At 43.0% G+C, this 16,436-nt stretch overlaps 2 protein-coding genes across 6 annotated transcripts in view; one reads left to right on the top strand and one right to left on the bottom strand.

The window, feature by feature from the left end:
• LOC124255217 overlaps window positions 1–3,369 on the bottom strand; it is a 61,328-nt gene extending 57,959 nt beyond the window's left edge. Inside the window, exon 1 of the mRNA XM_046689058.1 lies at window positions 2,597–3,369. The gene's annotated coding sequence lies outside the window, so the exon portion shown is untranslated. The remainder of the gene's footprint in view (window positions 1–2,596) is intronic.
• LOC124255219 (transcription initiation protein SPT3 homolog) overlaps window positions 1–16,436 on the top strand; it is a 94,867-nt gene that overhangs the window by 42,364 nt on the left and 36,067 nt on the right. The window contains exon 1 of one of the 5 annotated variants that reach the window (XM_046689063.1): window positions 7,298–7,316. The exons of 2 other annotated variants lie outside the window; for them this stretch is intronic. Coding sequence is in view for 2 of the 3 variants with exons in the window: in XM_046689059.1 (XP_046545015.1) it covers window positions 15,428–15,516 (89 nt within the window). In the remaining variant the exon portion in view is untranslated. Of the gene's footprint in view, window positions 1–7,297; window positions 7,317–15,356; window positions 15,383–15,420; window positions 15,517–16,436 lie in introns of those variants that run through there. 2 more of the 5 variants (XM_046689062.1, XM_046689059.1) reach the window with 2 other exon arrangements.

Below are 16,436 nucleotides of genomic sequence, written 5' to 3'. Positions count from 1 at the left end.
ATAGAACAAAGTTTTTTGCTAGTGGATGCATCTGGTTTATGGACCTAATGAGCATACACTAAAACGGGATTAAGCATTAAGGTGCGCTTGGTGCACCCTCCACAGGCAGTAGTAGCACGATGGGGTCACCTTTTGATTTCACAGGGACTAGCCATCTGTATTAGAGCTTGTTCAGTACCGCTAGTGTACCCCGCTCGTATACAACAGCAAGGCAACATTGTCTCAATGACTGCCTGACACCCGTGAGCCAAGCATTACGCGACCTGCACCATTGCTGCACCAACATGGCATCCAGCTCTTGAACATTCAGACTTCTTCCAAGAGCATCCCATACATTATTCTCTTCCAAGAGGTTAACATATCTTCCTAACATACCTCTGTTCATATCGTCCATACTTTCCTGGTTCTCGTAAAATCCCTACTACAAAAAGCATCGCAACACAAATTATCTCCTTCTTTCTATCCAATCAAAACACCTATTACATCGACTTAGATTCAACTTTGACTAACACAAGCAAATGTGGGGCCACAAATATCCCCCATCTGCCGGGACTTGTGTTGATGTTACACACAAGACGCTTAATGGCTAGTTTGTCCGCTGTCAACGAGGGCGCATGGAGACGCCACTGGTATCCGCATAACATAACTGAGTTCTGTCTAGAAGAAACGCTATGGCATCGCCAAGCAGAAGAAGTTTAGTTTTCTCGGCTATACCGGAAATTACCGAGGTTGCAATGATCACTTTGAAACAACGCTGTTGATTGCACAACTAAATCTGATTGTCTCCAATCACGAGTCTTGAACGCTCACACCATGAAAGGGCCGTATTAGAACAGAGGTTACGTAGGAAGATATGACAGGAGTAACCTCTGTGGGAAGAGAGTGCCCATACATGTTCAATAGGTGAACCACTCACATACTACAGGTGCATCACACACATACTACAGGTGCATCACACATACTACAGGTGCATCACACACATACTACAGGTGCATCACATATACTACAGGTGCATCACACATATACTACAGGTGCATCACATGCAGGCTACAGGTATATCACACATACTACAGGTGCATCACTCACACTACAGGTATATCACACATACTACAGGTGCATCACTCGAACTACAGGTGCATCACACACATACTACAGGTGCATCACATATACAACAGGTGCATCACACATACTACAGGTGCATCACACACACAACAGGTATATAACACATGCTGCAGGTGCATCACTCACACTACAGGTGCATCACTCACACTACAGGTGCATCATTCACACTACAGGTGCATCACACACACTACAGGTGCATCACACACAACGGGTATATCACACACACACTACAGGTGCATCACTCACACTACAGGTGCATCACACACTCTACAGGTGCATCACTCACACTACAGGTGTATCACACACATACTACAGGTGCATCACACACACTACAGGTGCTTCACACACATACTACAGGTGCATCACACACATGCTACAGGTATATCACATGCACGCTACAGGTATCTCACATACAAGTGTATCACATGCTATAGGTATATCACACACATAATATTACACACACTACAGGTGTATAACATACTAATTACATACACACTACAGGTATATCACACACACACTACAGATATATCATACCAGTATGTATTATCGCAGCAAGTCTCAGTTACGAAAGTCAGTAAAAGCAAATATGTTTTGTTTATGGTGGTCTGCATCTTGCCAAGGAGGGGCTATCTTCAGAAGGGTCTCCTGGTTCTCAGGCTACAGAACACTTCTTGCTTTGGGGACATCATATGTTTCCGGTGAAGATTTTCCAAAATGGTGGCAGTTGGACATTTAAGTCTTTAGGATTTGATGACACAGATTTGATGACTTTCTAATGTTAAATATGTTGTTTATTTAAAAAATTCAACAAGAAAATGGCCGGTATAGTGGAAAAATGTTCAGGGCAAGTGATTTCACATGTGCCACTGTACCAGAGTACACTAGCAAATTTAAAGTTATTTCCACCCTGTGACATGTTTACTTCCCAGCCATTGCCATGGGAGGAAGATCATTTGTTAGAGAAACTAAGTCCAGATACTTGTCAACTAATGTCATGATGGAGGTGAGACAAACTGAGTGATTATGCTTGAACATTAATGTATTTCAGTTCCGAGTCTGGTCGTTTATCAACATGGTAATGATCATGAATATTACCTTCCAACTATGACAGTATCTGGTTCGCCCTGTGCATCTGCTGCTAGTTTACGGCTGTGGTGATGCAGATGCAGCAGTAAACGTTTACCTCACTAATGTACAGCTGTACGTTTTTGTTGGATGCAGTAATTAATATTGTTTCATAAAAATGTAATGTGCTTTGATTGTTTTTATGGATAAATCTAATATATATGAGTTTGTGTTATTCTCAAGATTGATGTTTTAATGCTTTAATGAATTAGCAATGAATTTATTCTTAAACCTATGTCGTCTGAGTAATGGTTCTCCTAGTTCAGACTGGGGATGATGTTTGTGGATATGTGTTAGTCACAAGAGTCGGGATCTTTCAGTAATTGAGAAATAAATCATTCAAACTTACCTTGTTAATGAACAGACTTGAATCCTATGTGGTACTCCTGACTGACACCAGGTGTCACTGTGGTCCCATGTTGCGCGATATTGTCCCCATCGTCTACTGTGGACACCAGGGGTCAGATGTCTCTACTCTCCCGAGGGTAGAGTGGGGCAAGGCAGGACACTGGTGTCATCAAAACAAGAGACGCATCATAAGAAATTGCAAAGTTTTGAAGTAAATGTGACAAAGCTTCAAAGTATTTCCTACTTGAGTCTGACAGGGAGGGCGTGATTGTCACATTAAGGCCTGTTATCAGATTAAAAGCAGTAATTGAGATGAGTTTCTGTTCCAATTGGAAACAATCTGAATAAATATTGTGTGCTGTGCCTAGTTGGGGCGAGGATGATATGCAGCAGTCGCCAACTCTCCCTCTTCCCGCCTGATAACATTTTTGTGGTTTTCCTGTTTTTTCACCCCTCCATTGACACAAGAGCTCCTATCATCTGTCGTCGTATTTGCTCCAAAGTTTTAACGTCTCTAAGTGGCATGCAGGCTGCCCAATCGGCTGGTGGTAACAAGGATACATAGGTAGACTTGCAGGCTGTGGACAATGGCTGACTAGAGTAGGGTGTTAGGGAGTGGTAGGAACCATCCCTGTTTGGTGTGGTCTCTGATTGGCCAGGCACCTAGCTAACCTCAAACCCCGAACTTGTCCATCAGGTCAACAGGCTACTCCATCCCAAGACAAGAATTGGGAGACCTGGTGAAGGTTGTAAGGCAATTCCCCCTGGCACTGAAAGCACCCCAGGGGGTTGAGACCTGCTTATATATATAGGCTAGTTGTGGTTTCTTCATAGAGCAGAAAATCAAGTCGACTATGAAGCAGACACTCCATGTGGTTAGGCAAGGAGTGGTCAATCCAGATATACAGGCTCACTGGTGTGGCCGCCATCTCATGTGTTAACTGTTACGTTGATAGTTTCTAAAAATGTCTTTAGAAATAGGGATACTGTTTAAGACAGGAATATTGTTGTGACTTCTGGTGGGATATGGTTTTAACCACAATATACTAGAATATCACAATAGGGGATGGAGCTGTGCTCTACACACTCTACCCATGCGGGAGAGAGATCATTGGGCTGAATCTCACGACATGTTCTCACATCATGAAAGTAACACTGAAATTATGGCTGTGGAGGTTCAATTTATGCTCAAGTTTAATTTCATACAAATAATGGTGCAGATAGTGACACAGTTACTGATACTTATCTGAAACTGGTTCCTATGCATGTGTCTTGGTAGTTTGAGATGCAGGATATGTGTGGAAATATGAAGGTGTGTGGAGGTCCCACTACAAACATGGAGGTGTGTGGAGGTCCCACTACAAACATGAAGGTGTGTGGAGCTCACACCACAAACATGTAGGTGTGTGGAGGTCCCACCACAAACATGAAGGTGTGTGGAGGTCCCACTACAAACATGGAGGTGTGTGGAGGTCCCACTACAAACATGAAGGTGTGTGGAGGTCCCACCACAAAAGGTGAAGGTCCCACCACAAACATGTGGAGGTCCCACTACAAACATGGAGGTGTGTGGAGGTCCAACCACAAACATGAAGGTGTGTGGAGGTCCCACTACAAACATGAAGGTGTGTGGAGGTCCCACTACAAACATGAAGGTCTGTGGAGGCCACACCACAAACATTGAGATGTGTGGAGCTCACACCACAAACATGAAGGTGTGTGGAGGTCCCACCACAAACATGGAGATGTTTGGAGGTCCCACCACAAACATTGAGATGTGTGGAGGTCACACCACAATCATTGAGATGTGTGGAGGTCCCACCACAAACATGAAGGTGTGTGGAGGTCCCACCAAAAACATGGAGGTGTGTGGAGGTCCCACCACAAACATGGAGGTGTGTGGAGGTCCCACTACAAACATGAAGGTGTGTGTAGGTCCCACCACGAACATGAAGGTGTGTGTAGGTCCCACCACGAACATGAATGTGTGTGGAGGTCCCACCACAAACATTGAGATGTGTGGAGGTCCCACCACAAACATTGAGATGTGTGGAGGTCCCACCACAAACATGAAGGTGTGTGGAGGTCCCACCACAAACATGAAGGTGTGTGGAGGTCCCACCACAAACATGGAGGTGTGTGGAGGTCCCACCACAAACATGGAGGTGTGTGGAGGTCCCACCACAAACATGGAGGTGTGTGGAGGTCCCACCACAAACATGAATGTGTGTGGAGGTCCCACCACAAACATTGAGATGTGTGGAGGTCCCACCACAAACATTGAGGTGTGTGGAGGTCCCACCACAAACATGAAGGTGTGTGGAGGTCCCACCACAAACATTGAGGTGTGTGGAGGTCACACCACAAACATGAAGGTGTGTGGAGGTCCCACCACAAACATAGAGGTGTGTGGAGGTCACACCACAAACATTGAGATGTGTGGAGGTCCCACCACAAACATGGAGGTGTGTGGAGGTCCCACCACAAACATGAAGGTGTGTGGAGGTCCCACCACAAATATGGAGATGTGTGGAGGTCCCACCACAAACATGAAGGTGTGTGGAGGTCCCACCACAAACATGGAGGTGTGTGGAGGTCCCACCACAAACATGGAGATGTGTGGAGGTCCCACCACAAACATGGAGATGTGTGGAGGTCCCACCACAAACATTGAGATGTGTGGAGGTCCCACCACAAACATTGAGGTGTGTGGAGGTCCCACCACAAACATTGAGGTGTGTGGAGGTCCCACCACAAACATGGAGGTGTGTGGAGGTCCCACCACAAACATGGAGGTGTGTGGAGGTCCCACCACAAACATTGAGATGTGTGGAGGTCCCACCACAAACATGGAGGTGTGTGGAGGTCCCACCACAAACATGAATGTGTGTGGAGGTCCCACCACAAACATTGAGGTGTGTGGAGGTCCCACCACAAACATGGAGGTGTGTGGAGGTCACACCACAAACATGGAGGTGTGTGTGGAGGTCACACCACAAACATGAAGATGTGTGGAGGTCCCACCACAAACATGGAGGTGTGTGGAGGTCACACCACAAACATTGAGATGTGTGGAGGTCCCACTACAAACATGGAGGTGTGTGGAGGTCCCATCACAACCATGGAGATGTGTGGAGTAGTGTTGGGAATTGTTTAAAATCTAATAATTGATGATTGGTCTATTACAACCGATCAATCATCAAAAATAATTGGTTAGCGTCATTTATCAAATGTTCCTGTTATTTTTGTTAATGCACACAAAATAATAAAGAAAAAACATGTAGTTATTTGTTTTTTTTGCAAATTGCATAAAGGCCATTTGCATATTTAAATGATGATTAGTATGTTAGGAACACATATTGCCTGGATTCTTTAAGATAATTTAATCATGACTTGGAATGAGCTTGTAGTGCTTATGAAATGTAAATTTAATGACACAGACACAGGAGGTCCCACCACGAACATGGAGGTGTGTGGAGGTCACACCACAAACATTGAGATGTGTGGAGGTCCCACCACTAACATGAAGGTGTGTTGTGTGAGGCAGCCACTTGAGACGGGAATGCACCTTTCCTGTTAGACATAGATTTGGTCAAGTGTGTTAGTCATTCTCCAGTCAGCCATTATTGTTTGAGTTTAAAGTTATTGCAGGTATGCAACTTTTTTTTACACCTCAAGTGTTTGAAGCAGAATGGCAATCATTGTTATGTATAGAGATGAACTGTTTGAGCAAGTGTGCACAGGGAAACCTCTTTTCTTGTATATCATCATTTTTGTTTATTATGTTGTTGTGCTTGTTAATCATCATGGTGTCATATCAATATTTGTGGTATTTCATCGTGCTATGTCATTGTTTGTTTGTGTTGTCATTGGTTTGCTCCTGGGGGTACGGACCCCCCAGCCGTCCATGCCTGTCTCCACTTGGGGTGTACGGGCTAGAACTTGGGCCCAACAGCCCATGCTTGTGGTGAAAGGTAACTAAATAGATCAGGTGGACCGACTTAAAGATTTGATTGATAGTGTGTCATTGTGTCCAATTTGGATTGATGCTCATGATGTGTGTCACTGGATTGATGCTCATGATGTGTCTGTGTGTCACCATGTGTGTCACTGGATTGATGCTCATGATGTGTGTCACTGGATTGATGCTCATGATGTGTGTCACTGGATTGATGCTCATGATGTGTGTCACTGGATTGCCTGATGAAGAGTTGCTTACATAACAGTACTGGAGACTGGGTGAGTGGGAGACTGGGTGAGTGGGAGACTGGGTGAGTGGGATGCTACACCACAAACCTGAAGCATGTGTCACTGAGTGGAGGAGAGGGAGGAGGGGATGTTTGCGTGGCCGCTGAAATGTCGCTGTCACATGTTCAATTGTGTTCATGGTACCACTACATCTTGGATGATCATTGAATAGATACATTTGTCACCACCTGATAGATGCTAGTGCAAAAAACTGTAAACTTTTCTCTTCAAGAATTTCAAAAATGTCCTTTAATTGATTCATTTGAGTGGTTTCTTAAGAGTTTTATGACTGTTTGATGTGAGGAAAATGTGGATCATTCAGGGTGATATTTTTTCAGCTTTACTGACTTTCAAACATGACATCGTCTACACGTCTAAGTTGAGTGACTTGCTGAGTGAGTCATCAGTGGTGTTAACAAAGAAGTGTTACATATGTTGGTATTGTGGACATGGCTGTGTACACTGTGAGCCAGGTAGGAGGCAGCTATTATACCCTATCAGCTGGGATGTGTTGAACTACCAGACCAATACAGACTCGAGGGGAATCTAGGGAATCCTCAAACTTGATCTGTGTTTTGTTGCGGATCAGAGTGGTAAGGGGAAGAATACCCTTCAGTGGTGTCAAGAGAGCTGTGTTAGTGACCATTGTATCACTTCTTGGACACTGGTGACCTGTGGGAACAGCCTGGCAGTATACATAAACACAGCTTCTGTGGGGAGCAGCATCTGTGTGGGTGAGGGGTGTGTTTCTGTGGGTGAGGGATGTGTCTCTGTGGGTGAGGGATGTGTCTGTGTGGGTGAGGGATGTGTCTGTGTGGGTGAGGGATGTGTCTGTGTGGATGAGGGATGTGTCTCTGTGGGTGAGGGATGTGTCTGTGTGGGTGAGGTCTGTGGGTGAGGGATGTGTCTGTGGGTGTGAGGGATGTGTCTGTGTGGGTGAGGGATGTGGATGAGGCATGTGTCTGTGTGGATGAGGGATGTGTCTGTGTGGGTGTGTGTGTGGGTGGGCATGTGTCTGTGTGGGTGAGGGATGTGTGTGTGGATGAGGGATGTGTCTGTGTGGGTGAGGGATGTGTGTCTGTGTGGATGAGGCATGTGTCTGTGTGGGGATGAGGGATGTGTCTGTGTGGATGAGGGATGTGTCTGTGTGGGTGAGGGGTGTGTGGGTGATGAGGGATGTGAGGGATGTGTCTGTGTGGGTGAGGCATGTGTCTGTGTGGATGAGGGATGTGTCTGTGTGGATGGATGAGGGATGTGTCTGTGTGGGTGAGGGATGTGTCTGTGGGTGAGGCATGTGTCTGTGTGGGTGAGGGATGTGTCTGTGTGGGTGAGGGATGTGTCTGTGTGGGTGAGGGATGTGTCTGTGAAGGGATGTGTCTGTGTGGATGAGGCATGTGTCTCTGTGGGTGAGGGATGTGTCTGTGTGGATGAGGGATGTGTGTGTGGGTGAGGGATGTGTCTGTGTGGATGAGGCATGTGTCTCTGTGGGTGAGGGATGTGTCTGTGGATGAGGCATGTGTCTCTGTGGGTGATGGATGTGTCTGTGTGGATGAGGGATGTGTCTGTGGGTGAGGGATGTGTCTGTGTGGATGAGGGATGTGTCTGTGTGGATGAGGGATGTGTCTGTGTGGATGAGGGATGTGTCTGTGTGGATGAGGGATGTGTCTCTGTGGATGAGGGATGTAGATGAGGGATGTGTCTGTGTGGGTGAGAGATGTGTCTGTGTGGGTGAGGGATGCGTCTGTGTGGATGAGGGATGTGTCTGTGGATGAGGTATTTGTCTGTGGATGAGGCATGTGTCTCTGTGGGTGAGGGATGTGTCTGTGTGGATGAGGGATGTGTCTGTGTGGGTGAGGGATGTGTCTGTGTGGATGAGGCATGTGTCTGTGTGGATGAGGGATGTGTCTGTGTGGATGAGGCATGTGTCTGTGTGGATGAGGGATGTGTCTGTGTGGGTGAGGGATGTGTCTGTGTGGGTGAGGGATGTGTCTGTGGGTGAGGGATGTGTCTGTGGATGAGGCTGTCTGTGGGTGAGACATGTGTCAGTGTGTGAGGGATGTGTCTGTTTGTCTACGGATAATGTGTCTGTTTAGAAAGTGATGGATTTAGAGTTAGTGTGTGTGTGAGGTATGAACACTGTCTATATATGATGTTTCTTACAGATAATGATCATCATAGTGTTTTCCAAATTTACACATTTCTTTTAGCATGGATGCCAAGAGGTTTTTGTCACAATCCTAATGTTGAAAGTTCCAGATTTAGGGTTGCCATAGATACCACAGTAGACTTGAAGTACCATGACTCCTCTTATAATACCTTCTCACAGTGTACCATTATTACCCATAAGAATGACCAATAACAGTTTTCTTGAAAACACATTGAGGGAAAGGATTAGTGTGGTAGAGGAGGTTGGGGTCTATTGTTTGTTCGTGTTATTTTGCAGACGAGAGAGGGGGGCAATTTCGGGTTAGTGAATGCAGCAGTGGCGACATTGTGACCATATGACACAGTCATGTGACAGTTCACGAATGCCTCTCTCACCGCATCAAAGTAAAGCAAGAGAAAAACAACCGCTGAGCCTTTTAAGCAACATTTTCAAAATTCAGTACCTCAAGAAGCTCCTGTATTGTTCTTTAGTGCTTGACATAACTTACAAAACAGCTGGATTCTAATGTGCACTGGACTTGTATGTACACATTATTAATAGACAATGGTCTACATGTACCTTCTTGGTGCCATGTTATTAATAGCTTAATCAAATGATTAGATTTGTCAACTAAAACTGTTCTCTTCTCTATCAATATTGTTGGATGTATGTTAAAGGTCACAGACAGTTTTGTTGGTATATGTTTGGTCCATGTATCATATGAACACATATGTTTTAGCTATAAGATTAGCTTTTTCATGATTTTATAATATGCAAAATTTATATAGCCCTTTACACGATTTAGGAACTAAAACACTAAGGTGAAAACACTTAAGGCTGTTTTAACTGTTATGTTCCAATTAGATGAACTGATAATGTTAATAAATGTTGAAGAATAACACCAAAAACTGAAACAAGGACAGTTGGACATGAAGACAAAAGTAGTTAGAATGGTCATCCGTCTCTGGTCTAGATGTTATTTGCAGACAACTGTCATACAGCTGTAGTGGCACTGAGCAGCACTGCCGTGACCTGCAGTGGTTCACTTCCACTGTTTCACACGCTGAAGACCCGGGTTCGATTCCCCACATGGGCACAATGTGTGAAGCCCATTTCTGGTGTCCCCCGCAGTGATATTGCTGGAATATTGCTAAAAGCGGCGTAAAACTAAACTCAGTCAGTCAGTCAGTCCACTGTTTCACCAGACACTGGCTTTGCAGCATATCACTCATTGGGAGGAAACTGTATAAGTTATTGCCTCGCGTGGATACAGTCGTCCATAAAGTGGGCATAGATATGGTGAAATTGTTCCAATATTCATGTAGACAGCTGGCATCAGGCAAATAATGGCAAAGAGATAAAAGTGTACACACTTAGGATTTCACTTTTACTGTTTTCGAAAGATATGAGTAGTAAACATTAATATTAATGTTTCTGGCTTTTGGCAAGTAATGTTTTAACAAAATTACACTATTATAATTGAAAGTAAATTAAATCTTGATTTTAAGAACCAATGTATTACAATATTATCATTATCTAGTTGGAAACTTGGTGTTTATTGTGCAAACAATATCTAGACATATAAAACTAGAATGAACATTAATTTGATTTTTTAACTCTCCGAAATGCATATATGTGTAAATGCATGAAACTATGACAACATGGAGGCACTATGAACACCATGACATATTGCAAACACAAAGGCAAAACTCACACGTTTGTGGCACTGGTATTGGGGCTGTGTATGAATGCAGCACTCACATAAAAACACCAATGAGGTAATCCTCTCCGATGTCCTACTTGTCCTCCGTGTTAATTACGCAGACTGCCTTGACTTAGTTATCTGACGTATAAGCCATTTAACAAACAGTCCTTAATCCCTGATTCTACCTAGAATGCATGCTGCCTTGTCACCGGTCGCTGCAAAAACTCACTGCCAACTTCCTTCTGTTCATGTAACCTTCCTTTCAGTTTTTGTGGATATAAAGCATACTAAATACCTACTGGAAGCTAGTGTTTAGCAAGCTGACAAACTGTTTAGTATTGATTGAATTCAGTTTGATGTTCATGTTGGTCAGGGGAACATACGAAAGTTAAGGGCTTTGTTTTGGTTGGTTGAGTAGTGAGTTTTTATAAGGCAGCTAACAATATGTCTTATGTATCATGGGGCAGTGGGGTAGCCCAGTGGTTAAAGCATTCGCTCATCCCACCGAAGACTCGGGTTCAATTCCCCACATGGGTACAATGTGTGAAGCCCATTTCTTGTGTCCCCACTGTGATATTGCTGGAATATTGCTAAAAGCGGCGTAAAACTAAACTCACCCACTCACTCTACAAGTTGTATGCTTCTCTCGAGGGTAATACGGTCTGATGTGCGCCTCTTTGTAGCAGTGTCAGCCGAGCTGGTAGGCGAGGGATGACACTGCTACAAAAAGGTGTACATCAGACCATATTAAGGAGAAGCTTACAATGTATTTATATTACCGCCATGTTAAATGTACAAAGCATCATTTTATTTTATGTTAAAGATTGTGACTGACTATATGACATGTAAACAAAATGGCGTCTGCCTCTGCAGGATTTTTAAAATCAGTGAAACATATTCTGACAAGCTTAAAACTGCTATAAAAATGGTTAATTACCGTATATTACCGTCTATAAGCCGAATTTTGAGGACAAAAAAAAGCAGTCTGTAGAAGGGGATCGTCTTATCCATGGGTAACGCTTTCGTCAAACTTTTTTCCAGGGGTAAGAAAACAACATCATATCACTTCGCGTGAACAAACAACAGAAGACGACTTTGTCAGTAGAGACGTCAAATTTGCAATTAAACATCACTAGACAAGATTATTTACCTTTTAAGTTCTATGTTGTTTTTGCTGGGCATTGTATTATTTGCAAGGATTAAGATTACCGTGTGTATCTGAGCCGGAAATAGCAATATGATGTGCACATGTTTCCTGACTCAATATATATGATTGTGAATTCTGTGAATAATGTGGACCAAAGTTATAATTATTGGTAACTGCCAGTTATCTGTGGTCTGTGTTTGCCGCGATTAGGACCCCATTGCAGGGGATCGACTTATGCACGAAACATACCATTTTGACACTGATTTTAAGGGTCAAGTTTGGGGGTCGTCTTATCCATGGGGTCGTCTTATAGACGGTAATATACGGAAATAGGGCCCAAGTTGAGAAATAGGGCCCAAGATAAAACATAGTGCCCAAGTTGAGAAATAGGGCCCAAGATAAGACATAGGGCCCAAGTTGAGAAGTAGGGCCCAAGTTGAGAAATAGGGCCCAAGATAAGACATAGGGCCCAAGTTGAGAAATAGGGCCCAAGATAAGACATAGGGCCCAAGATAAGACATAGGGCCCAAGATAAGACATAGGGCCCAAGTTGAGAAATAGGGCCCAAGATAAGACATAGGGCCCAAGTTGAGAAATAGGGCCCAAGTTGAGAAATAGGGCCTAAGATAAGACATAGTGCCCAAGTTGAGAAATAGGGCCCAAGATAAGACATAGTGCCCAAGTTGAGAAATAGGGCCCAAGATAAGACATAGGGCCCAAGTTGAGAAATAGGGCCCAAGATAAGACATATGGCCCAAGTTGAGAAATAGGGCCCAAGATAAGACATAGGGCCCAAGAATAAAAATAGGTCCAAAGTTCAGAAATAGGGCCAAGATGAGAAATAAGTCCTATATCTATCATCTTGTGTCCTATTTTGTATCTTTGGCCCTATTTCTCATCTTGGGTTCTTGAAAAATAGGCCCAAAGTTGAGAATTAGTGTCCAAGTTGACAAATACAGGCTAAGTTGAGAAATTTGGCCCAACTTGAAAAATTGGTACCAAGTTGAGGTAAAGGAGCCAAGCTATTCTTAAATGTTTAAAAGTATCAGCTGAAAAATTCAAGATATTGATGGAAAATATGCATTGCAAACATTGAAAAAATATACATGTATTGTGAACATTGAGAATTCAGCTGTATATGAAACATAATCTCAATAGTTTGTGGGATGCTGACATTTATGTCATCAGGAATTTGTCAGGGGAATATGGTTTACAAACATACAGATCCTCTTTCACAACTCCGGTTGACTAATGTTTGTATGAACACAGTCCCCACCACAGCAGTATGGCTGCAGTCCCGACTTGACTGTTTACAGATGTGTAAGGCGATATGTTTTCCCTCTCCAGATCAAGTCCATCATGTGTAAGGTATCTGGCATCCAGGAGTGTCCACAGCGGAAACAAATCTTGGGTGATGAAGAGTTGTCACCCCTGGCAACAACTTCTGAATGAAGTTTGGGTTTTCTGGCTGCTTGTGTGCATGCCCTTTGCACATCAGCAGGACTTACATTGAAAATAGGATTAACACAGGCATGAGATCATACAGCGACCATTTCTTAACAATCAAGAGTTAAGTTTTAATACTGTCTCCCCCCTTGGTTATAATGTTGAAGTTATCCTGGTCAGAATGGAAGTATTTGCTGTGCATTTCCTTGTGTGGACGGCCTGACATGCTGCTGCTGAGGTGATAGGATTTAGTGGAGAGCCGATCGGTGGTCACACACACGCTGGCTGCCTGCAGTCATTGTACCACGCATGCATGAATGTACGCGGTAATTAACGACAGGTTAGGGAACAGGCGTGCTTCACATCAGTGTCATTATGTACTCACAGGCAAAAGTAATGGATAATCTTTTCTTTTTTAATATATATATACACATCATTGTCATACATAGGACCAGGTAACTCAACAACTTGTATTTCTCTCTTTATCATTTTTAGAATTCTGTTCAATTTTTTATTAGACCTTATCCCATATTTAACATTCTAGTTATATATTTGTCGTCTTCACACTACGGAAGGTGAAATATTTATTTGGAGTGAGTGTTCATTGGAAGTGTACAGCTGCTGGAAAAGGAATCAGAAACAGATATGACTCACTGTCTTACCCCAAATGGCAGACATTACAGCTGCGAGCTGTTTATGGATGAATTATTTTTCCATGAAGACATTTAAATGAAACAGTCAAGGGAAAGACGATACTACATTCAGAGTTTTTGTTGTCCTAAACATGGATGTGTCTGCAACTTGTATGTCATTGTCAGTCACTTGTGTCATAGTGCCGGCTACTATGCTTACCACAATTTTCACAAATATTTCAAACTGGATGTGTTGAATTCCCAGTTGTCTCCACTCAGTTTATAGTCCCAAGACTTGAAAATTAGTCACGAATTACCCTGATAAGATGAATACCAAAGTTTGAACCCAAATTAAATTTTGTATTTTCTGAAAGAAATACATACAGTAAAACAATGCACTATTAGATCTTCATCTGTCAAATTTAGGGTTGTCTAAAGTAAAAATGTATCCTATTGTATTAATTCTTTATTCATTTATTTTCGGTTGTGTAGAACCTCAGATAACTCAACGTATTTATGGAGATCCATTCAACTTGGTTGTTCACTATTCCTCTGAGATGGCAGCTATTCCTGGTTCAAATAAGACAAATTGTTTACCATATTACAATATTCTCACAAGCTTCATGACAATGCAGCAGATTTCATGAGAAAATGGATGATGTATCATCCGCATTTTGAAAAACTTTTTACAAATTACACCATGTATGACTACACCATAAATTGCTCAGAGGAGGGTATCATTAATTACTTGACTTACCATTGTTTTCATGTTTGCAGTTGTATGACTGCGTGAAAGTGGGTGTGTCTGTGTGTTTAGTTATGCACAAAAAAAAAGACCAAAAAAGACCTGAAACCTGTCCTCACATTTTATCATAAATGCAGTTGGGCCCTTCACTTCCCTGGGTGAGTGAGGGGCCTTTCCCTGTAACAGGGTTTCAGAAATAAAATATCACTTTAGAAACAAAAGGTTTACCATGTTTACATATACATCTATTCTCTTCAATGTGAAGCAATATTACAGCATTGAGGACTGGTTATGAAGCTGTCCTGGGTGTATGTGTTACGTATGTTTCCTTGCCCTCCCCGAGGCACATGACAAATGTCACTCTATCCACACAGGCTTTCTTTGCAAGATTTTGTTTTCCTTTATAGTAGGAGGTCGAAACCATTTGACAGGTATCCGACCTTGCCATGTTTGTTTATAGCCATAACAATGGCCTCAACAAAGACTGGCGTATCACTCACGTGAGGGGGCCCATGGTCAACTGGTACGAAGCTGTCACGTTGTGGACTTCCATTCATTAGAAATCTGTGGCCACACTTACTACGCATCACACAGTAAAATGGGTCACATGTTTGTCCTTAAGGGACTCTCCCTAACTCCTCCACAAACCAGGATCACATACCCACCAGATGTCAACCTCACCATGACGGCCAGGCACAACAATACTCATGATTAGGAGGTGTGAGGTTTGAGTAACGCTTTCAATTAGGTTAGGTTTTGTCCTATGTTCATTGGAAAAGAGGAGAGTTATGTGCCGTCAGAAGTGTCTATTACCAACAAGATGATGAATGGTCACAGTCATCAACATCACAGGTCTTCATAATTTTGTTGGGTTTTGTTTAAGATTTTGTACAAAGGGCCGTAAGGCTTTCCATCTTGATAAATATCATTCTCAAGCTGACGTGTGTAACTTGCCAGGGACATCGCATAGTGTCTTTAAGTAAAAATTGTCCTTAGGGGAATACCTTAACCTGGTTATCCAGCAGATTATATTTCTGTGTATTTTAGATGTTGTGATTTTGCTTCAACAGAAAAAGAAGGATTGTTGAGACAATAGGATATTGGGGATTTTTAAAGATAAGAAAAATGAATGAATGGTCAACAGAATGGTCATTTGTAGGTGTTTGGGATGCATCACCAAATCTAAAATTCTGTATGAAGAAATAAATGGAGACTGATATGTGTTTACAGTCTGATTTGTTTGTTTGATATTTAACCCTACAGTCTGCAATATTGGAGCTATGTGTATAATCGTGACCCATAGTGAGATCAGGCTTTATACCTAGTGTTTCATCAAGTTACAGCTAAATGAATGGGTGGCCTAGCAGTATGAGGCATCTCACTGTGCAGAGTTGTCTCCCTTAGCCTTCTCAGGATGTGCTGTCATGGTTTGAAATCCCTGGTGATAGCTTGTACTTGAGGTTACTGTGACATAGGTAGAGGACAGACTCCAGACAGTGATATGGATCTAATGTGTGGGTCTTGTCTACTTGAGGTTACTGTGACATAGAGGACAGACTCCAGACAGTGATATGGATCTAATGTGTGGGTCTTGTCTACTTGAGGTTACTGTGACACAGGTAGAGGACAGACTCCAGACAGTGATATGGATCTAATGTGTGGGTCTTGTCTACTTGAGGTTACTGTGACACAGGTAGAGGACAGACTCCAGACAGTGATATGGATCTAATGTGAGGGTCTTGTCTACTTGAGGTTACTGCGACACAGGTAGA

Source organism: Haliotis rubra, unplaced genomic scaffold (genome assembly GCF_003918875.1).
Source record: "Haliotis rubra isolate DU_JTF1 unplaced genomic scaffold, ASM391887v1 Scf598, whole genome shotgun sequence".
Lineage (NCBI taxonomy): Eukaryota > Metazoa > Mollusca > Gastropoda > Lepetellida > Haliotidae > Haliotis > Haliotis rubra.
This window is presented reverse-complemented; position numbering and strand designations above follow the sequence as displayed.